We start from the raw sequence: 25,066 nt of genomic DNA, 5'->3' as shown, positions 1-25,066 counted from the left end.
TATTCCGGCCATAACGTTTACTGTTACGTGACTTGCGTCACATCTGTCCTTTATTGCCAGCCGAGCCTCCGGGTGAAAGAGGGAGGCTTGGGTGGCCTGCCAATCAATCTTATGCTGGCACCGGCTCTGTTTTCGATGCTCTACCCTCACACTCTCCCCCAATACTGGCAACGGGGCCATCCGACCGACACCGGAAGAAGAGAACATCTGTGCCCAGAGCCGGTGCTGTCGAGCCACTTCTTCCCACTGTGAGGTAGTGTCCTGCAGGAACAGGGCATCCTGGTCTTGAAGTCGGGCACCCCAAAGAAGCCTTCGAGCTAGGAGGCCCATCTGATGCCACCAGTGACCATCCTGTACTAACTGGTCGCAGTGGGCCGCCCGAAGCGGCCTGAGCTCTTCTTCCTCAAATTGCTCTCCAGATAGGCTCTAGAGTTGGTGTGACCTAGTGGGTAAGGTAGGCACAGGCTGAGAGGTGTCCTTTTCCCTATAGTGACGGGGAGGCCGTCGGCCTGTGGTTCCAACCATCTCTTTTCTAGGTGCGGCCCGCTTTCCCGCGGCTTCTCTCGTCGTGGCCCTTCCAGGGGTGGTCGTTTTCTGCCTTAACGGCCAAGGCCCTGGCTGGCCTCTCGGTTAGTGTGAGGGTGGGCCAACACTCTCGCATGGGCATGTCAGCCGGCCATCCCCGAAGGCGCAATAAGGACCACCAGCATGGTCTGTCCACCAGGTAGATGATACTCTCGCATTCACCGCCTCCACAGTTCCTCCTGTGCGACATAAACTGGTCGGGTGACACATGCTGATGTAGACAGGGGCACACGTAAACAGCAAAATGCTGCATGACATGCTGACAGATCATTCGTTTGCTTGTCTTGACCTGGCAGAGGTCGCAGGTCCGAGTGTCGAGATGGCTCCTGGTAGCTTCTCCCAAGTGGTTCCGTCCACGAAGCGCTCGGTCCTTATGATCGGCTTTCTGCTGGGCTTGGGAAATTTTAGGGACTGATTGGACTCGGTCTCTAAAATGTAAGAGACCCGAGCCGTCTCAGCGGTCTCAGCCATCTTGGCTACCTCAATCTCGGCTTCCCAATTCAGGCTCTCGTGTATTTCGAGTACTTCCTTGGCAGTCGATGCTGTCAAGTCGGCCGGAGCCGAGTTGCCGGTGTCCTCTCTGCTGTTGGAGATATAATTTTAGCCAACTATTCCTGCTGGTCGACATTGGCCGATGACCGACAGAGTGTCCACCAGGTTTGCTGACTCCTCCATAATTTCTGAGCTCATTCCGCAAAACAGTTGCAGCAATTTAATGGCATCAGTTTCATGATATGACAATTTGTACACACTCTTTTCCAGCGTTAGATTTTACAAAATGAGTAATCCTGGGCTGTAAAAGAATTAATTTGGTAGCGAAAAAGTTTGGGAAATCATTAGAAGCCTCTACTATTGAGCAGATTCTTACACTCTATGCTAAAAATCACTGTTAATATTCAACACGTGCAATTTCTAACAGGCTGAAGTTTTTCAGTGTAGATGAAAAAAGCTGCAAAAAATGAACAACAGAAAACCAACGAAACATAATTATTCAGCTCCAATTATACATAGTTTTTTGTGAAATTAAGTCTCACCTCATGTTTTTGTCGCAAGTTCTGACTCCTGCTAAATTTTCATTAACACAATTATGTTTATGATGTAATTTGTAATGGAAACTCATTTTTCTTTGGTTTTTTCTGCTTCGTTTATTCAGTTTCGTCAACCCTGATTTGAAAACAATCAATATGATGTGCTTATTGGTTTTCAATGAATGATTATTTATGGTGTGCATAGTTAGACTGTTGACCAGTAGACCCAAATAAGAGAAAGGTAATCTGGCAGAAATATCCTTCTTTTAGAAACTTTTGCTTCATTGTGCGACAAGAAGTCTGAAGGCTAGACTTGAAACCATCGTAATAATTTTTAACTTTTTTTACAGCTTTGCTTCACTTCCCAGCTTGAAAGAGCTGAACCTCTCATGCAGTAAAATAGATTCTGCTGGTCCTGTTGTCATCAACAATCTGGATTCACTAGTGAAATTTGCTATGAGCTCCTGCAACCTTTCCAAATCGCCACTCAGGTACATGTAGGTGTAAAACAATATCACAATAAAACTTTTTGCAAAAGATTGTCCTGTTTAAAAACATTGCTGACTGAGTTTCTGAGTTTAAGATCGTTGCACAATACCGAAAGTTTAAATTCAAGACTTGTAAATAGGAAATTAAGCTGCAGTATAAATAATTAGCCTGTCCTGAACTTTAACTCACTATATCATAGTAAAAAACTTGTCACAGCATTACAAACCTATCTCAGCCTGTGCCGATTCGCTCCGTGATAGATATTTTTAAAAATAATTTTATTGGTGTGTAAAGTAAAAATAACAAAGAAATTACCAACATCAGTAATTAAAATAGATTATATACTAGTGTTTTAAGGTAAAAAATTGGCCATCAGCACGCATCTGCAAGCTGTAAATGTTGCTAAAAGTTACCCTTTATTTACACGAAAATTATGTATTCCCAATGACAATGCGTCAAAGTTTTGCTAGCCTAAAAAACTGTTTGGATACTAAAATCAACTAGTTCAGCAGCGCCAAATATACATGTAAATTGAAATCAGAAGATATCAATTGAGTTCAAACAAAATCAACAATTGTAATGCATATATCCAAGCAATTGGCAAAATGTTTTTGATCAAAAAAAGTTAATCGCGGTTTCTTCCTGTGTTATAAGTATTGTTTTTATGCAATATTTTTTTCATTATATATTTAGACAACATGTTAGGTTATTATTATTTTATAAGTTACAAAATGCACTTATAATTTGTCTTGCCTCAAAGCCTCCAATTGAACGCCATGGCGTTCTCTTGTTCATCTCTTTCTCCATGGTGTTAAAAGTTTGAGAGTTATATAGGAGCGAAGAATCCATTGACTACTTTTTATAGGCTTTTTAACATAGGAAAAACTGAAATAGATGGCTTGTTTTAATAAAAGTAAATAAGAAACTATAATATTCTAAAAGTGCATGTTAATATAAGATGGAATCAAAACAATGTTCTACCTGTCTAGATCTACAACTGAAGAAAGTTGTTTGTTTATGTAATAATATGGAATAACTGGCAGATTGATGGAGAATATTTCACACCAGTTTTTTAATTACCGTAAAACCTCTATTTGAATGCCATTTTTATCTGAACGCCGCCTTTATCTTAATACTACCTCTAATAGAACACCACGGAAAAGGGTGGAATCAGCTGTTCCATCCTTGAATCGAATGACACTACTATTTGACTTCTCTGATCTTTATGAACCACAATAGAAAGTGGTCAATAAAAAAGAGTCCAGAGGTTAGTAATAGATATGAAAAATTGTGTTATATTGGTTACATTGTTATTTTCAATAATAAAAATAGTACTATAAATGTTTATCGATACCGATTAATTATTTTCTGTTGGATTTGGTTGCTATTATAGCTTTCATGGCCGGTTATTTAAGAATTTTTATTGTCACAAGATTCAAAACTTGACCCTGGTTCAAAGTCGCTAAAGTCTAAATCTGATCAATTTTCTTCAGTTCGGTTCATATTGTATATTTCAATCAAAATAAAAAACTGTAAAGCGTCAGATGAACAATGTATGTTATGTGATGACTGCCATTAGTATAGTGTAAGAAAGGCGGCTTTGTACCTTAAAAGCATTAAGTATTTTCTTTGAAACTTTAAAAGCAACAACATCAACATAATTAATAACTATATCCTGCAGTGTTTTACTCAAAGCAGTTCCTTGTATAACTCAATCTGATACTTTGACTTGAATAAAAATAAAAGAGAGAAAACGCTTAGGTAGACAGCATTAATGTTGCTCCGCATGAAAAAAAGTACAAAATATACGCAAGAATAAAATTGCTTTGCCTACAAAGGGTAATTTTTTTGTTCTCAAATTTCTGACGAGCTATTTGATATATACATGTAGAGTGCGACCCACTATTTGAATGTCACTTCTATTAAAACTTTACTTTTGGGAAGGGTTGAAAAATATAGAACATATATTATATGTGTTAAAGTTATGGTTGTATGATAACTTGAAGCAGTAATACATTCATTTATCCAACAAGCAATATTTCACTAAGTTAGTGATAGCGACTATATACACAGCTAAACCTAGCCCTACAGCTAACCTTAAATTTAACTCAGGTGATGTATGTTCTTTTAGTTTTACACATCACATATCTCCGAATTTGACAGTGTACTTGTTCAATTTGACAAGCAGAGTTTTACTAAGAAGGTAATAAAAAACATGAATTCAGCTCTCTCAAAAATACATCACTCAAAGCTTATTAAGTTTTATGCTTTATGTGGAAAATGAATAAGTTAGCTCTTTTGCTACCACAAGCCGTATAGCATGGGTTGGCAAAGCGTTTGTGCGTAAAAAGCGGCAAAGTGTGATTCTAGTAGGCTTCGCAATTGTAGGCTTCCTACAATTAAAATAATCTGTTAACGTTTAGCCAATACAAAAAATGTCTACAGCCAACTTTGATTTTTTTATTTAGTTTACGTCATTTTATCACATTATCTTATTAGCAATGACTAATCATGCCACATGCATTAAAAGCTGAGGATGTTTCACTATCGCTAGATCGGTGAAGTTTGAGTAATTTCTATTGATTTTTTTACCATTAGAGAGTGATTATTTTGTTTTTAGCTGTAATAGTTTTAATAAATCATTTGTTTCGGACTCGCTCACAGTTGTAGCAAAATTACCAAAGAACTCTCAAAGCTCACTTTGTGTCATAGTTGTGGCATCTCCATGGCATTATCTGGCTTTGTGATTTGGCAAACTATACATTGTTTTTTAAATATAAGATTTTAAAAAGTATGCAAATTATGTCCTGCCAAAAAATTATTTGATTGCGAAAAAGTTGGGGTAATTGTTAAAAACCTGTATTTTAGACCAGCTTGACATAATCAAGTGAGCAACATATGAAACATCAATTGAAAGTTGAATTGAAAGTTGAGTTGATTTGAAATGCCAACTTGACATTGAAAGTCGGCAACATATTAAGTGAAGCGATAGGACATACTTGACACCCTGCTGAAATTAATTTTCAATATGGGATGAAGTTCACTAAAACTTTGTAGTTTTTTATGTGGGGTAGAGGGAAAAAAACAGAAAAAAATAATAAAGTTTTCCAGATATATTTCATAGCTATAAAAACCTTTTCATGGCGGTGAAACTGTGAAAAGCCAACCACCTTTGCATTGATTCTTTATTTAACAATAAATATTTACCAAAATATAATTAATAAGTTTCGATAATACGTAGTCTTTGTAAAGTTAATTTTTACCTCATCTTCTTGACAGTTTGTTCCCCCTGCCAAGTAGCACTCACGGTACAGTATCTCTAATGTAATTTAGCAACAAAACTCATTTTTCGCTAATCTTTGTTGTTCAACTATTCAGTTTTTCAACTCTGGGTGTACAATGCTCAACATGATGTGATTGTTGGTTTCCATTGAGTGACTACACCATATACGCCTGGTTGATTGGTTGACTTGCGGAACCAAAGAACAGAGCACAGTGTATTTTCATAAAGGTTTTTGCTTCAACCTGGAACAAATAACTCTGAATGCACAAGTTGAAATCATTGGATAATCTTGAACCTCTTGTTACAGACTTGCTTCACTGCCCAGCTTGACAGAGCTGAACCTATCTGACAGTAAAATGGATTTTGCTAGTCCTGTTGTCATCGAAAATCTGGATTCTCTAGAGAAACTTGACATGCGCAATTTCAACTTTTTCAAATCGCCACTCAGGTAGGTGTGAAATAATATCAAACAAAAAACCTTTACAATACTTTTGTGTGTTTATGAACATTACCGTCTGAGTTACTGCTTTTAACCTCTCTGTACGGTTTTGAATGTTTAAATTCAATAATTGTAAATAGGAATTTAGGTTGCTTTATTGATAAATTACCTGGTACCACACTGTAACTGAGTTTATCATAAGAAAAGATTCGTTATAGCATAACAAATCTGTGCTGCGACTTGTTTATTCTCATTCCAATGTGATTGTGTGTGGTTTCACTCTGTGATAGAAATTTTTTTAAATCAGTTTATTGGTTTGGAATTTTGTGTTACACCAACTAATTATTGGCATTAGTAGTTACAATAAACTCGTCAATTATTTTTTAGGCTAAAATCTGTGCCTAGCGTGAATGTGGCCAAAAGTTTCTCTTCATCTATGCAAAGATTATATATTCTCAATGACTACACATAAAATTTGATTTGATAAAAATTGTTTGAATGCTAACATCAACAAGTTTAGCAGTGCGAAAATTTTTTGGTGCCGGAAAATATGGATTTTTTTCAAACAAAACCAACAATCAGAGTGCACCTGGCCAAATAAACGATGGAATATGTTGATTCAAAAATCATTAATTTTTTTTTCATGTGTTATGAGTATTGTTTTTATGTTATTTTTTGTTTAATATATGTTTGGGTCAAAGGTTGAGCTATTTTTATTGTACAACTTATAAATTGAAATTATAAGTTAATTTACATAGAAACCTTTGTATTTCACAAAAAACCAGTTTTGGCTACAAAATGTTGCAAACATATCAATAGGTGCAATGAGATTTTACGCAATAATATTAAATATAGTTATAAAGTACAATTACACCTATCGATTTGGAATGATGAACCATTTTTGCAGTTTGGTTGATTCCCCCAGTAAAAATTTTCTTGATGTGCCACTGGCTTTTAATAACTTGACACAAAATTCTATAAGGCCATGACGTTCTTTTTGCAACCACTGAACGGGCTCAATCGGCACTGCAGCAGGAATGCTAGCTAGTTTATGATATGATTTTGCAACATTGCCACATTCTTAGCATAATTTTTTTTGAACCGGACAGAGATTTGCTGGCGTTCTCCAGACCATATCTGGAAAATTTTGTGTCAGCCTGAATTGCGTCGGTCAGTGGAGGGTTTGTATGGGCAGTAAATATATATTATAGTTAGTTTTGGACGATAGTACAAAGCCATCTGCTCTTGACCAGTTTGCCAAAAATGTATTGTCCAAAATGAATAAGTTAGTGCTAATAGTACCAGCAAAACAGCAAAATGTACTAGGTGAATTGTTGTTACAAGTTATTTATTGCAAAACAATGATAGCAAATTCAATAAAAAACAGTAAAACAAAAAAGCTAAATTATTGCTTGTTTTGCTTTAAGAAAATTAGATTAGGTTTCACAACATCTGCCTGGCCAGGCATTTTCTTCCTGCATAGCTAACCTTTGCACTTCAGGGTAATGCTTATAAATTTACAGTTAAAATATATATTAATTTACTTTTGTTACTTTAATAATTAACATTTTGTCTTTGAATGATTATCGGAATTTTGTGATTTTTTGTGTGAGTTTTTTCATAAACTCTTTTCATGAGCTTCAAACCTCCAATTCTTAGATCTTTGATTATGAAACTAGACTGTTGAATTATTCGCAAAAAATACATGTACTGCCATTAGGTTGAAAAAGTCATCATTTGCATCGGGTCTCATGTGATTTATGCTAAATCTAAGGTTGTTTTGAAATTATATTTTTATTATATTTTAGACTCTGTTTAACAGATGCTTGGCATATACTAGTTTATCTGTGTTTAAAAACCAACATATACTTGTAGTAAATAGAACTGGAACAAAACTGGTTTACTAAACAATAGTTCTGGTCCTAAAGAAATACATTTCTGGCAACTTTTTTCAGTCAAATTCTTTGGAGATTAAGTGGTATATGATAGATAGTAAGCTTTACTGGTGATTTTTAAAAATATCAGTAAATCACTTCAAAGCTCTACGGAGGTGATAGAAAATAGTTCACTGTGATTTTTAATCAAGTTTCTGACTGCTGCTCAAAGTTCAAAAACTGTGGCATTGAACCCGCGTTTCCGATTTAATTCATATTATGTATCATATATCTTATAGGTTGATAATTTAATTGTCCAATTTGACAAGCAAAGTTTCACTAGGCAAGTCATAAAAAACATAAACTCAGCTCTCCCAAACTTACGCCACTCACAGTCTATGAAGCTTGATGTTTTATACGTGAAGAAAACATATAATTCAGCTCTTCAAACGATTCGACAAAGTTTAAGGGTTTGACGTGTACACATGTGCAACATGGTGTGACCAACTTGGCGTGTTGATCGGTCTTACGCATAAAATGTTACACACGTGCATGTGTAAGACCAACCAAAAGGGTTGGTCTATAAACTTGGGGTTCATATACAAATGTACACTTTAATAAAAGTTGTTAGTTGCTAATTTATCAAAATCCACTTACAAAGCCAATTTTTCATCAGTGCGCCATCCACAATAACTCAACTGTTTTTGAAAAAAATATGAATTTTCATTGGTGAACTAATCACTGTGGTAGAATTAGAGCTGCTTTTGGCCAGAAATAGTCTTTTAAACATATTTTTGCATTGTATCGCCAGAAAGTTTTGCTTTGTTATGAATAATAAAATGATCAGGTCAATTTTGGGAATCTTATTCGTTTATGTTTTTTACCTGTTTTCTTGTAGACCACATTGTTTTAAAAATTGATGTTTGTGTGGTTTGTAAAACTTTTGAGTTTATTGTACATAGTCATCAGAGGTTATTATTTATGTTGCAAAATAATTCTCAATTTACAAGGTAAACTTTGCATATGCCACAGTCACTAGTCCGTGTTTAATAGCTGTGAACTACTCACTGCTATGTGATCAAAAAAATTTAAGGTAGCCAATGCTTTGCTGAAATTGTTTTGAATTTTAAAACAAGCATGTTTATGTTGGTTACGTGAACTGAGCTAAATTTGTACATGGATGGCAGTGAGAGGGCCAAACACAGAAAAAACAAAAATATTACACGAGTCTATCGAATACAATCCGACATGACTAAACTGAGAAGCTGGTTGATCATTCTTAAGTTGCAGGCATATTTTAACTTAATAATTATACCTAATAATAGTGCGTGAAAGTTCATTGCTCCCATGGATATGTTCGCAAAAGTTTTGAGCCATAACCGACTTTTCTGTGCAATTGAACATGATTTATATATATATATATATATATATATATGTATATAAAAAAATTGTTTCCTTACCCCGGATACCCCGTATGGGTGGTAAATTCTGCTCTAATTCGGGTCTCCTACTAGAGACCTGGGAGTTTGAGCACTCGCCTCAAGATCTTAGCTGTTCCCAATAGCGCACTTTTCTGCAACTCACCTGAGTTGTTTGTTGTTGGTATTTGGGCAAGCCACATTTTATGCGCCGGTGTTTTTGCGCCCAGTGCCCCAATGACTACTGGGATTACAGTTGTTCTTACATTCCAGCATTTTTTAATCTCTTCTTCAAGAGGGAGATATTTCTCTACCTTTTCTTTTTCTTTGCTGGCTATATTGTAGTCATTGGGTACTGCTATATCTATTATAGTAGCCCTCTTGTTCTCCTTGTCTACCACCACTATATCTGGTTGGTTTGCTAGGACATGCTTGTCAGTTTGGATGTAGAAGTCCCAGAGGATCTTAGCGCGGTCATTTTCATTGACCTTACCAGGAGCTTCCCAGCAGTGTTGTGGTTTATTAAGGCCACACTCATCACATAGACTTCTATACACAACACCTGCGACATGATTATGCCGCTCAGTGTATGCGTTTCCTGCTAGCTGCTTGCATCCACTGATGATGTGTTGGATGGTCTCAGGTGCATCTTTGCACAGTCGGCATCTATATATATATATATATATATATATATATATATATATATATATATATATATATATATATATATATATATATATATATATATGTATATATATATACATATATATATGTATATATATATTGTTTTATCTTGCACTACAATTTTATTTTTTTCTTAATAGTAAAATATGAATGAAAACTTGTCAGAATATTTAGATCCGCTGAACTTAGTTTGAAAACAACACAACATAGTATTTCATTATTTCCTACATTGTTGAAGTACAATAACATAATATAACGACAATTGATGGATATGCTTACATCATTATTGACTCATAGAAGTCAATCAACTCAGCAACTTTTCTTTGCATTGCTAAAATGTAAAATAATTTATATTTTTCTAAAAACTACATTTTTGTTACACTTCTGTATCATGAACTAAACTGCACAATAAGTTTACCAGAAATGTACAATTTTTCATAACATTAGGCTTATTATTAAGTTAGTGAAGCCAGTTTTACTCATTGTCTGAGCTGCAATTTAGCGGTAATTACAAACAAGAATTTTTCTTGAACTTGATAATGACCCATATCTATTCAGCAAAAACAAACACCTGTGCATAATGTGTGCTTATGATTTTTTAACTAAAATTAGTACAAATAACTTTTCAGTTTTTCTTTCACTTGGTCTCGTTTTATTTGCACTGTACGCCATTGAGAAAAAAGGATGTATTTCAGTTTACATTACAGAATCCGTAATGTAAACTGAAATAAAGATTATGTAATAAGTACTTACATACATGTATCTATTACAGAATCTGTAATAAATATTTAAGTATTAGAAACCATGAACAGTTGCACATGTCTCCATAATCTTAATTTCTTCTGATAATTTATCTGATAGGCTAATCTTTCATTTTTAATTATCAATAAATCCATCAAATTTTTTTGGACTTTCCAGCTTCCTAACACCAAACTCTCAACTTCCTTTACGTCTAATAATAAAAAAGTTCTAATTTTTAATACTGTTATTGTTTGCATGAAGTGTTGGTCACGGTATTGACATATATGGTACATGTGCTGTGATGATATCTTGTGACAGGGACATTCATTTATTGAGCAGCGCATATTTCACATATTACAAAACAAGATTCAGGAGGAAGCCGGATGCGTCATAAAAAATATCTGAGTTTGTCATTTTTAGTAAATAGTTTTTGATATAAATTTCTCTGATTTTATTGTATAGCAATATTGTGGAAACTTAGAGCTGTTTGTTAATTACTTCCATCATGCGGTACAGCTTTGCAATTATTAAATAATAAAATTGAAGCTTTTATGTTTCATTCATTGCTAGGTAAAGACCATTTCTTAATAATGCTCTGCAGCTTTATATTTGCCAAATAATTATGTGAAAACTAAAGTCTTTCACTCTTGTTTAGGTTTGATGATGCATACAACTCATTTAGGATGAAACATCATTTTTAAAAATTTGCTAAAATTTGGCACTATTAAACTTTGGACATTAAAATTGTCAATGCAATCCTTTAATTTTAATAAATGAGTATTATCAGGTTTCAGAACTTCACTGTGTCTTTTGTAAACTCTGATTTACTACTACATGATATTTCATCAGTATTTGGTTGTGAGGACACAATTCCTAATTAAATAGCACAGAAGTCCAATAAACGAATGGCTGTTACTGTTTTCAAGTTAAGGCATTTTTTGAGTATTGGTTCAAATTATACTTGTATATGGGATGAAATGTAATGCCTTGGTAATGAGAGGTAAGAAAATATTTTTATAGCAGCTGTATTAATAAATAGCTTGTGACTGTGAAATCCTTTTTTAATCAGATGTTTTGCGGGTTCTTTGATCTATAAAATTTAATATTTAAAAATATGTTTGGAGCCTGAACCATAAGTTTTTATTTGTTTGAAACGAGTTGTTTATTGTTCAGTAAAACCTGCTGTTTGATGTCTCAACTCACAAGCATTATATATTAATATTAAAAAAGAATTAATTGGCTCGTGTAAACTTAACTGAAACAGATGCAGACATTCCTACCATTTAGCACAAAACATAAAGGACATTTCACATAATAATTTCTCTTTAAAGTAAGTAGCGTTATTGCTACAACTAATAAAAAAATTCACGATTTATCATGGATTAAATTTCTATAATTATTTACAATATTTACTAACTTTTGATGCATTATTGAGATAGTAAACAGTTTTGTTTCAGCTTTCATTAGCAGTTTCTATGTTTTTTTTATGAATCAACAGACTTCATATCCTGTTGAGAAACATTAAAGTGCTTCTTCTAGTTGGTGAAATTGAGTAATTGTGTAATTCTCTGCTTAAGCTCAGCTCATATTTCATTTTAATTAGAATGAAAAAAATGCAGTAGAAGTTTCTTTGTATTTTAACTGATGCTTAAATTACCTCATTTTAGAAAGATTTAAAATAAATATAAACTAATCAGACAGCTCACAGCTGCTGACAATCAGTGTGAGAAAAACATAACAACATGATGTTTCATGTTTTAACCAAGATAAGCATGACTTACTGACAATTTTATAAAATTCTAAAAGGTGGTATATTCAGCAGATTCACTTTTATTATTCACCATATTTGGTAAATATTTCATATTATGTTACAGATTAGACTCAGTGACCAATAGATGAGAGTTGAACATCATTTGCAAGAAACTATATTCTTTTCCATTTCACACACTGACAAATTGATGTTGCCTTAAATTATAAACAAACATAGAATACTGCCTTTTAATCTAATAATGCCAGCAATACTGTGGTTACTTGTGAATGTTTGTTACAGATTTGATTATTACAGAAATTATGGTTCCCTATGCCTGTTTGTTTCAGCTTTGATTCACTGACCAATCTGAAAGAACTGGATATCAGCTCGAATAAACTAGATTCTGATGCACTTGTTGGTATGGAAAAGTTGGTGTTATTAGAGAAGCTCAACCTGTGTTCTTGTGACTTGAATAATCTTCCGTTTAGGTCAGTATCCATATACACTCAATCGAACAAACTGGCAAGGCTCTGCTTTAATTTTTTGATACAAAGTTTAATGGACATAAAATGTACATAGTAGACAACAGAAGCTAACTCTTTGTGTGCTATTTTCTTCATACCCTAACAATACTAGTACAAATGCAGGTCTTTATAATATAATGACCTATATTTGTACTACAATATTATTGTTACCACTAATTATAATTTCTGATTCTCTAGTATCGTAATTAATGTTTATTGTAAATAAAGGTAAGTTTTTAGCGTTTATAATTGGTATTCATTGGCCATTAAGCAGAAAACTAAGTGTGTAATCATTAGAAACATTATTCTTAAAATCAGTAGCCAATTACATTTACCAATAAATCAACGCTTAATATTAACTTTGAAACAAGCAGCAGCTCTCTAAAACTCTACATTTTTTAATTTAAAATCAATAAATAAACTTTACATGATTTGATTATAATCAGGAATGCATTGAAATTCAACACAAACAATTAGTAAATGTTCAATGCTTATCTAAACTTTGTTACAAAACTTTGTTATATGTATTGCTCACAATTTATTTATCTTCTTCAAACAACCTTTTGAAACAAACTAGGTAATTTGGAGAAATTTAAATTTTTTGTGTCAGCACATGTCAGCACGTGCCTTTAACGTGCATCCAGCTAAGCTTGCTTAATTAATGAAAGTTAGCTATTTCAATAACAACTGTTTTGAAGTTGTTAATAATAATTTTGTAACCTAGTTCTTTACCTTCATTTAAATGTGATCAAGCACATTAACTCGAATTTACTGATAATCCTTTATTAAAAGTTCTACTACACTTTACTGACATTATTTGATTGACAGTAAGATTATTCATAGATGCCTAATAGCAACCTTAGCGAAAGAGTGTTATCAAGGTTAAAGGTTAAAAACTTGTTTTATTTGATCTAAACATTTATTCTAGGGTACATGGCTATTTTATCAGTAACTGAATTTTAAAGTAGATTTTTAGAATAGAGGCATGACATAGAATTCGTTTTTTAAATGCTTTGCTAATGAATACAGATAATGCGTGATATAAAAATAAAATTCAATACGACAAGCAACCAGATTGTGTAACTGAATATCATCACTTCTATCATAATGTTCTTAGATGTACAGTCTCGCATAAATTTTTATTTAGGCTTTTTTATTTATGGTGAAAATAAGTTGCTGTAGCTTTCTGTTACAGACTCTCATCATTGACCAAGCTGAGAAAGTTGAACCTACAAGGCAATCCTTTAGATCCTGACACTCTTGATAAAATCTTCAAGCTTGAGTCACTAGAGTATCTTGACTTGTCTTTCTGCCAGCTCACTAAACTACCGAGCAAGTCAGTCTTTTTCCTTGATATGCATATTTAGTGAAAAGCCTTTGGTTGCCCATTTATTGAAACCCACTTTTACGGTCAAATCTTTATCAGTTTTCCAACCACAATGATTCTTGTTTTTTATGAAAAAAACTATTTTTCATTGATGAACTAACTACTGTAATAAACATTGGGCTGCTGTTGCCCAGAAATACTATTTCAAACAAATTTTTGCTTTGTAGTTTCAGATGATTTTGTATTTTAATGAATGCCAATCACTTTAGAAATTTAAGTTTAAATCTAAAGTGGTCAAAGCTTTGTTGATGTAAAGTTTTTTTGATTTCGAAACCAGAATGTCTATGCTGTTAGAATGAGCAGCATTTTATTTTGTTAAGCTTAAATTTAACCGTCAAAGTTTTTGATTGCCAAAAATAATTGTGTTCTTAAGTTATTCAATTCTGCTTATGAAGCCAAATCTTTATCAAGTTGTCGTCTACCACAATATTTTTGTTACTCAAAAAACTCATTCTAATGAGGAAATGTTTTGTTGAATGGGTGGCTGTTTGTGGCAAGAAACAGGTATGAACTTTTAAAAACTAATATCTGTGTCGTATTTCTAGGGAGCTTTGTTTTAAATACAAATAATTTGATCGGAATAGTAAAATTTTAGCATGAAATAATACAATAATATTTTGCCTGGTGTAATTAACACTTGTGGTTATTCACAGTATATCAAAAATGTGCCTTCTGTAACAGTAGGTAAATTGTGTTGTTAGACTGTATCGTAGTGCCTTGCCTATTTAAGTACCAGTATATAAAATACATTTAAATAAAAAAATAAAATAATTAATGCTTTTAGTTTTTAACCAACAGGTTTTAAAATAAATTTTTTTTAAAACGGTCAATGTTTTAAAAAACCTTTATTTAACCTGTATTCAAATCCTACTTTTATTTAAACACTACATCTAATAGAAAGCAACTATGGGAGAAGGGTGAAAAATACAGCGCCACCAATCAGTCAAACAACACCACTATTCGGCCACCACTCTGACATTCATTATCTTTGGTTTATATGAACTCCTAATAGAAAGTGATCAGTAGAAAATTGCCCAACAATTGGTACTAAAAATAGAGTGGTTGCATCAAAGACAGTTAATTGTTTTGTCGTTGCTGTAGTGTTGCAATGGTTTTGGTGGCGTTGTATCTGAAATTACCGATTGTCACAATCAACTGAGCTGCACTCTGTTTTTGTCACCAAAATCTAAATTGCATCAGTTGTTTTCAGATTTATCTATGATGAGATTTTAAACCTGATTTGAAAAAAATCATGTTTTGTGGTGATTGATGATAATACTCATCGGGACCACCGAATGATAGAATTTTAGCCATTGCTATAGCGTTTCAAAGTCTGTTTTAATCTTTGAGAGCTTTAATTGCTTTTCTCAAAATTTTGAAAGGTACACCATGGAAATAATTAATAAATGTATCCATGTAATGTTTTAATCAAATTAATGTGCATCCTCAAGATACAGATTTGATCCGTTTTAGGGTTAGCGTATTATGGTGAAAAAATGTTGGTATTGTATAAAAACTATAGTACATGTAATTATGTTATAAAAACATCTTATATTTAAAATCTTTAAAAACTTTTATAAGTGCTGTACATATTAAAAATTAACAACAAAATAGTTTTGTAACTTTAGCAATTATAATTACCCATAGTAACTTTATTGTACTTAGTATATATTTATTGGTTATGATCAGGATTAAAATGTAACGTTGCAAGGTGCAGTGTAGTGCGTACCGTAAAGAGTTCATCGTCTTGAAGACAGCGATACGGTGTACAAATAACACAAAAGTTAAGCTCACTATAAATAAATATAAGTTTAGCGTACTAAACGCTTAAAGATAAGTTTTAGCAGGTATTTTCATCCTTTTTATTGAATTTCCACTTTTTCATTAAATTTTTTTTAACCTAATTAGGCCAAAGAGCCCAAACGATGCTGTATTTGTATTGAAGGGAGTTTTTGTCAGCAAGTTAAAATTAGTTGGCAGACCATCGAATCTTTCTGTTTGAAGAATCATAATTCAAATTTTGCCACTTGTCGTAAAGGAAAATATTACCGCCTAAGACACGAGAATTGCGGAACTGAGAACGATCGGTCATCGCATCTTTTTCGAGTGCTGTGAAAATGTTTTCGGCAAGCTGCAGTAGGGTGTCTTTGCTATTTTGACATAAGTTATAACCGAAATGACAGCCAAACTTGAACTCAGGCAAAAATTTGTTAAATTACATGGTGAAATAAGAATGGCACGGTGAGGTAAAAAAATCATTCATGTTCCACTTCATGAGGTAAAAAAATCATATATCAGGGTAATCATATCCTGAAGGTGCACTGTAGTTGCTTTTCGAACTCAGTCTAATATTTCCGCACATATGAACAACTCCATGTATTTAGCACAAATGCTGAAGGCAAGTGCATTGAGGTCGCTCCAACAAATGGCTAGCACAAAATATAGGTGAAACTAGCATCTCTGCACCCATAAAAGAGTTAAATTTACCCTTTAAAACATCTGACAAGCTATTCAAAAATAAAGCAGCTGCTATATGTTGAGTTTCACCATTAATACAACGCCACAAAAAGGGAAGGTTTTAAATAATAGCAATATGGTTCAAATAAATGTTTCACGGTATACACACTATTAATAGCCTGAGAATTTAAATCTAACACTACAGAATATTCTATGAAAATCTTCATTAAAGTTTTCTTATAATACTTTTGTCGCAAATTCTCACAGGCATTCATGTAAGCTGGGAATAATTAAAAATGGTAGACTGAGATCGTGGTGCTTTGAAATCCAACACTTTTATTCCAAACAGTTGATGTTTTCTTTGAATACTCTAAATGTTATAACGCATGAAAAAGTGTACCTTTTTTTTAATAATTTTTTTGCAAATCAGATATAAACAGCTAAAGCAAAAATCGTTAAAAGGCAGTCTGACAGTAAACAAACAGCATAAAAATTCTGTATAAATAACATATTTTACTCAAATACCTCATCTAATTAACCACTTTGACACACTTTATATTTGTTTTTTTTTAACCGATTATCGAAAAATATCAGCAAAAAAATGTATACAAACAGGTACTAATAATAGTTTAGTTGCATCAATGACGGTTATTTTTTTTGTTCTTAACTTAAATGTAACTCCAAAGTCTTTCTTTTATTAGCTGCAGCCTTCAGCTTAGGAAAAAATGAGCCTTTAACTTGCATAAAAGAAGCGGATCATTTTAAATGATCTAAAAAGTGAGATTTGGTCAAATGATGCAAAAAGAAGTTAAAAAGGCTTAGCTGCAGACTATTGACACTAATCAGACAAAGTTAAAATCAATAAAAAATAACAAACAACTTTCATAGGATCAGAAAGTTTTAATTGACCAACGCAACTAAATAAAACACACTAGTTTAACTCAAAGCAATTCTTTTGAAATCAGTTTTAATTGACAAACCAGCTCCTTGAATTCACTAAAATAGATAGTCTAAGTTAACTAGTAAAGTTATGAATACCAGGACTAAAGTAAATGGGGATGAAACATTTCTTTGTAGTTTTGAAAGGCTGAAGAATTTGGAAAATCTTTGCTTGAGAGAAAACGACTTTGAAGAGTATCCCTCAGTGCTCAGGAGTTTGCCAAAACATACTTACATTGACATCAGTGATTCAGACTTTTCAGAGCAGTGCATCACCAGAGGTATTGCTCAGTTTTCTTATCAATCAGCTTTAGCTACTCTATCAAACAAAGTTATTGCATATTGTAACTGCACTACATCATTACTGTGCAGTATGTAGTAAATTGGAAGTTCATTACATTTTTCTAATGTATGACAAGCATGCACTTAGTATGCAAGCTTGCTCTTAAAGCAATTTTTACTGTTATCTACCGCACATTCCATTGTACCTGAAACACAATGATTCATGTATATTGTGAATTTGCAACGATCAACCATAGAAGCTACATGTTTACTGCAGCTGCACATCTGTTGACAACGTGGAATAACGGACACTGCTGGCTTTTCAAACCTCTTTACTGCAATTTCTGTGGCTTGTGGCTGCACATTGCTCCAAGTTTTTACCCCAATTGAGGTTGTTTGAAAATTAAACAAAAAACTTTATTACGTACAAAGCTTCAGTTTTTACCACATCTTATATTTACCATCAACTAATCCAATCTCAAATGTCTGGTCTCAACAGATTGAGTGGGTTCCAAATGTTCCATGTCAAAAGAATTGGCTGCCCTCTTGGTCTGTTTGAGACATTTTGGTGACTGGAAAAAGTTACACACCTTCACTACCTTTACTCCCTTAATTTGTCCATACTGCCGGACACCCTTTATAACGGCTTACATTACACCTGTACAAAAACATGGATAAACAGACGACGGATTTAGCAAATCATTTCTAAAACAAGTCAAAATAGCCTTAGGCTGCTGGTTCATCACTTCACTAAAAAGTGAACTAATTAGCTTTTATTTTTTTTCAGAATTCGTAGTGTGATACCATAGTTTTTTAGAGTTTTTAAATATTGGATGACAAGAAAAATTGTATATGACGACCCAAATATTTTTCTCATGTGACAGTGATTCAAATTAGGGCTCCGAAACTTATGATTACTATATGTTATCTTACTCAATGTTATCTTGAGAATAGAGGTAAGCATTTCGGTCAAACCTCAGAAACAATAGTACTTTTCTGTTGGATCTGGTTTTATTAAACATCAAATAATATTAGCCAAAACATCAATGTTGTCTTTCAAATAGATTGAATTTTTGCATTGCATGTCAAATAAATAAACTTTGTTAAAGCTTCATAACAAAAACATTAAGCATTTGCAGCAAAATACTGAGGGTAGGATGAATGAAAATATTTTTGGCATGATTTCTGTCATGAAAATGTTGTAAAAAGTTAATTATGTGTATGTTAGGTTCATCTTAGAGCTAATTCTAAGCATACATGTAGTTGAGACTTGGACATCAGTCTTTGTTTGAGATCTGCAGTTAGTCATGGATTCCACTTCTAATAGTTCTACTGTGATACCTAACAAGTGTAATCAGTTTTCTGTACTTGAAATTTATTTCAAATATTTTGAAACCCCAATCAACTCAACCGCCCATAAATTTTAATGGAAGTATGAGAGGGATTTATCTGCCACTGCCAGAGCCAAGTTGTTCAACATTATGTTGTTGTCTACTAATATTCAACTTTGAGCAGCATTTAGATTTTGAAATTTTGTTGGTGTTGGGTGGAACTTAAATCATTCCTTGATTTTATGATGAGTTTTCATAAAAACTCTTGTGATTTCATGTACAGAGTACTGCAAAATGCTTACGAGCAACACTCCCACTGCACCGATACTGCTTACTATGCAATGAAAAGTTATTAGTGCACTGCATGAACATTACATATTTGTGCAGTGGAAACAAATTGCGATGCAGTTGAATGCGTATGATTTTAAGTAACATTTCAATTTTAAACTTTAGTCTCATTTGTATGTTGCGGTATGATAGTACTTTTGTTTTATGGAGTTTTAAATAAAAGTTCAATGTAGTTTGTTGTAGCCTTCAGTAGCTTGAGTTTGTTTGACTTCGTAGCTGCTGATGATCAGGTGTTTTTTGACCCGGTAGATTCAATCACAAATAGAGAAGTAGTTGATCAAGTCTGGTGGTTTGGTACAAAATCAGATGAAGCGTTTCACAGCTATAAATAGATGTTATGTGCTTTCTGCTGTCTCTGTTTCAGTAATACAGCTATATAGATGTAGATATTCAGACTAAAACTTATTGCAAATAAAATGTGTTTTACATGTTGACATCAGTGAGTACTTATAAGGGCACCGCTTTGATTTTTTATTTAAAAGGCCCAAACCTAAACAATTAATGAATGTCTAATAGAGCACCTTGAAAGAAACGAGTTTTACATACAAGTTTTCAAGTTTCTAGTCTGTGTAGATTATATGTAGCCTAAGATATTATAGGCTAGTTTGCGGTTGAAGGAGAGGTAGCATCTTTGTTAGCCATCCTTCCACATTCAATTGTTAAATCAATTCAGCAATTCATAAGCTTACAATAGAAACATGTTCAAAAATGTTTAACAATGTCAAAATTTTGTCATCAACTTAATTATTTATCATCTGTTACCTTTTGACACTTTTTGATTCATTTCCATCATAATTTTTCACTGACTATTTTCAAACTAATCTGACAACAAGACCAAGCAATGATGTTCACAAAAGCACCTTTTCACATACTTGGCTATTTAAAGGCGATGGAAAACCATGAGTATGTGTGTTTGTGTGTGTGCGTGCGTGCGTGCGTGCGTGTGTGTGTGTGTGTGTGTGTGTGTGTGTGCGTGTGTGCGTATGTGTGTATGTTTGAGTGGGTCTGTGTGGATCTGCGACCATGTGCGTCTGTATGCTGTGTGTGTGCGTGCATGTGCACATGCGTGTGTGTGTCTGTGTCTCTGTGTGGTGTGTGGCTCTGTGTGTCTGTGTGGTGTGTATCTATGTTGCATGTGCGCGCATGTGCTTGTGTGTGTGCATGTGGGTGAATGTGTGCACATGTCTCTGTGTGTTTGTGTGCTGGTGCGTGTGTCGGTGTGGTGTGTTCCTGTATGTGTTTATGTGGTATATATGTGCGTGTGCGTGTGTGTGTGCCTGCGTGTGTGAGTACGTGTTGGTGTGAGTGTATGTGCCTCTGACTGTTTTGTGTGTGTGTCTGTGTGTGTCTGCCAGTGTTTGTATGGTGGATGTGTCTGTGTGGTGTGTTTGTCTGAATAGTGTAGGGTGTGTGTGGTGTGTGCGGTTTGTGGTGTGTGTGTAGTGTGTGTTGAGTAGAGGGTGCGTGTGTGCATGTGTGTGTGTGTATGGTGTGTAGGATGCATAGGGGTGTGTGTGTTCTGAAACAAGTACCAAATTGTTTCAAATTGCAAAGGCTTCTGTTGTATGCCAAGTTGGGTTGCGACCAAACAAGTTCGATTTCCACCACTCCCTTTTTGACCATGAACTGCTGTACCTAATTTTTATGTAACAACTGATAAAAAGCGACGCAGTTTCTTTGCAACAATTTTTTATTCTGACCAAACTTTGCAAAGATAAGTGACATACCACTTCCTTAATTTTTTTGTGACTGCGAACTTAGTATTGGCTGGCTATGGCTACTTTAATTTTTTTGTTAAAAACTCATATAATACAATATACAGGGTATCTGTAAAGGCCTGATGTGCCTTAAAAAACTTATCACCAATCCAGTTGTTGAGATATGTTAGCCAGACTTGTTTTATTTTCTTCAGCAATTAGTAAAGGGCTTTTTACATGATTTATCACACTTCTACGTGGGTTGCCTTAATTACACAAAGCACACCTAGGCGATAATCCAGTTACTTCTATGTTCGCTGTAGGACATCGTCATAAATAGGAAAGAGGGCATTTGAAATCCTGGTTTTAAAGTCAGTAAGCTCATAAACCTTTGTTTTATGATCCATATCCTACGCATAACTCCACAGAAAAAGTCCAACAGTGTGATATTTGTTGAACGTGGTGGCCATCTTTTACAATCCATCAGTCAAGAAATGCTTCATTGAGAAACTGACAAACATGCGGTCCTCAATGTGGTGGTGCGCACTCTAGCTGAAATATTATGCCTGGTTACAGATCAACTAGTTGTGGTGCCGCATATTCAATTAAAAGATCTAGGTATACATTTGCAGTTATCGTTGCTTCATGAAACAAAAGTGGATCAATTATTTGATTGCACACGATACCACACCACAAATTAAATTTTGAACAGTCTATGAAGCTCTCTACTCTCATGGGACTTCTCTGAGTAACAGACTCCCATATTGTGTCTGTTTATTTTACCTGAAACAGGAAAGTTTGCTTCATCACTAAAGCAGAATTGTTTGATGAATCTCTTATCCTCAGATATTCGTTCCAGCATATTAACTGCAAACTCTGTGCTTTTAGGCTTGTCGTTTAGATGAAGTTCCTGTAACAATTGCACTTTGTAAGCCTACTGTCTTAAGTTTTTATGTAGGACCTTGTAAACTGTTGAATGTAGCATTTCCAAATTGCTGGGAACAGATTGGATAGACTTCGTAAGAGATTGATGAAAGGCATGCCTTACACAATTGATGTTGCCATTTTATATTCTTGGTTAGCCACTTCTTTGTTTACTCAACACCAGCCTGGTCCCCATAGTTTTTGTGCCATTTACAAATTGAAGAGTGTGATGGTTGCTCTCTCATAATCAATTCCTTAGTTTTGATGTAACTGTACATCTGACTTTTTCCCAATGAAACAGGATACATATTGAGTGTTCTGTTGAAAAGTATTTATCATAAGCTATCCAGCGTGCCCTCTGTTACTGGAAAGACTGTCATTTGTACTGTCTGAAACTAAAACTGCAAGGGAAGAAAAAATATTTCTTTAACCATTCAGTAAAGAAATATGTGCGATTCCCTGATAAAAATAAAACAATTATGGTTAACATATGTCAAAAACTGTCGTAGTAATAGGTTTTTTTTCTAGTTGTATCAGGACTTTACGGACACCCTGTACTTGTACATAATAATTTATTTGAATTTTTAATAGTAAGTAAAGATTTTATTAAATTAAAAAAACACAGTCTTTTTCACATTAATTTGCTGTAATAATACTATTAATAGTGCCTTTCTTTATGTTAAACAGATTATAATTTTTTACATGAGTTAGTATTAGAAAAATATTTTTCCAGTCAAATCAAGATAGTTTTGAGAAGCTTTGAAATGCTGATTAGGATTAAAAACTAGAGTATAGCTGACTGTAATCGACAAAATTGGAATGATTCAAAGGCGATCTAACCAATGACTTTGTACACTTTTTGATTTTAGATATATTTCCTTCTGAAGATTATTTAAAAGAGCGCAGTCTAGAATATCATTCGCCAAAACGAGTTTCCTATGAAACAGGTTCAGGTATGTACAGTGTAATGTAAATGTGCGCTAGAAAAACTTCTACTAAATCCAATGCCGAACATTGCTGGTAATATTTCTAGTGCACCAATACCGCTTACTGCACTTGAGTAAACAGTTGCACTTTGTGCATACTACATATTGCTCAAAAGTAAAAATACACAATATTGGTTTCATACCATTTATTAACGTGGATACACTACTATCATGTTTAGGTTTCCCCAAACTTTGAATGCTTTTTTTAGTTATATGTATAAAACTTGTAGAAGTGGCACTCATTGTTTTTCTAGTGGTTTAACAAACTTAATTTAAACTAGCCGTATGAAACATTCGCTGAGTTAACGTCCTCATGAGTCTTTACACACGCATTGACACCCGAGGTTGCATTTGACCAATTGTTCTTTTGTTTGATGATGCTGCATTATGCCTTCGGCAAGTTAGTATTTATTAAAGAAGTATCACCAAGAGAAATGTGTAATCATCAAGAGGAAACAAATGACAACCCCAGCTTAAATTTGTTGTTTTGAATGTAGCTTTCAAAATTAGCATGCAAAATGCTGCCTTCGTTTTTGCATCAAGGAAAATCAGCTCAAGGAAAGAAATCAGGTGTTGGAGTAGTTACAAAACATTGACCATGAATAATGACCCTGTTATTACAATACAGTTACTAGTATTTTCTTGCATGTTATGATTAAAAATCACTTTCAGCATTTAAGGATTTCAAATGGTATATTTTCACTGAACGCATTGATTAGTTCACATATATAATTTTAACCTGTATATAAATCACAATTCAAATTTTAAACCAAATAGTTAGTTCACAGGAAAGGCTTGTACACTAGGTTTTATGATAATCAGCAGAACTGGAATATTTCACAGTCACTCTAGATTATACATTACCAAATATGGTGAGTTTAACTAAACAAATCTCTTTTTTTGTCTATTTTGCTACTAATACTCAAGTGAAAATACCCCCTTTATAAAACACCAATGCTAGTCTCTTACTTTGCACATTTTCTGTGTTAAGAGACTAATGATTAACAGTTTAACTAAAAGATCTGAGTTCTTATATAATCTCAAATATGTCTTCAGCTACATTGTGAGCAAAACATGTTTTATAAACATAACAGGGTGAACATTGATTTCATGCCTCTTTATTTCTAGAGGATCCTTCCGGCAAATCTGTAACTATTTCATCTGAACTCCACATCGGAAAAGGAGAGCTGGCAAATAAGCCTACTTCCTCAAAAGGTAGCTGGATCATATGCAAAAAATATATGGACTAAATCTTATATTTATTATATATATATGCATTTATATACGTTTGATTTTAATATATGACAATGAACATAAATAAAGACATATGTTTATATATCAGCTTAAATGTCTATAATTTTCCATTTAGATACATATTCAAGTTTTCAGATTGCTTTTGTGCAAAATTCTAAACACTTATATACTAACAAAGTTCTGTACTATTTATTAGCGATGAAGGTTATAGACTTTATAACCATAAAGTTCTAAATACCATTATTTTTGTGGATGTGACAATTATTGTTATAAACTGCTATTTGTTAATAGATGGGATTTGCTGAATTCTTCATTGTAAGTTGGCTTGTTTGTGACATTTATAGCTGATTTATATTTTACCGTCAGGTTTTTAGGATTCATCCAAAGTTGAAAATAAGTAGCAGTATATAGATATATATGTATTTATTATTTTCGAGTTTCTAATTACCTTCGCTCTGTAAGATTCATCTAAAATTAGTTTATAAGTCAACTTTGATAGTTTTTTCAATTTTACTATTTGCATTCTTGCATCATTACCTTCAATTACCTGCAAAAAAAAATTGGATTTTTTCTACCTCAGAACAAATGTCTGAAAAAGAAGAAGTACCCGCTAGTCCACTGGATAAAGAAGAGAAACGTTAAATAA

General features: G+C 33.6%; 1 protein-coding gene across 1 annotated transcript; it reads left to right on the top strand.

Annotated features, from left to right (window-relative positions):
* The first annotated feature begins 1,769 nt into the window (after positions 1-1,769).
* LOC137398041 (leucine-rich repeat protein lrrA-like) lies at positions 1,770-24,416 on the top strand. Its single transcript, XM_068084140.1, has 9 exons — positions 1,770-1,774; positions 1,964-2,104; positions 5,693-5,833; positions 12,639-12,779; positions 14,011-14,151; positions 17,737-17,879; positions 19,776-19,853; positions 23,050-23,133; positions 24,295-24,416. The coding sequence occupies exons 1-9, from the start codon at positions 1,770-1,772 to the stop codon at positions 24,414-24,416; spliced, it is 996 nt and encodes a 331-aa protein (XP_067940241.1).
* Positions 24,417-25,066: the final 650 nt, after the last annotated feature.

The sequence above is a fragment of the Watersipora subatra genome, chromosome 6, assembly GCF_963576615.1.
Source record: "Watersipora subatra chromosome 6, tzWatSuba1.1, whole genome shotgun sequence".
In the NCBI taxonomy this organism is placed as follows: domain Eukaryota; kingdom Metazoa; phylum Bryozoa; class Gymnolaemata; order Cheilostomatida; family Watersiporidae; genus Watersipora; species Watersipora subatra.
The sequence above is the reverse complement of the archived record's forward strand: the minus strand, read 5'-3'. Positions and strand labels throughout refer to the sequence as shown.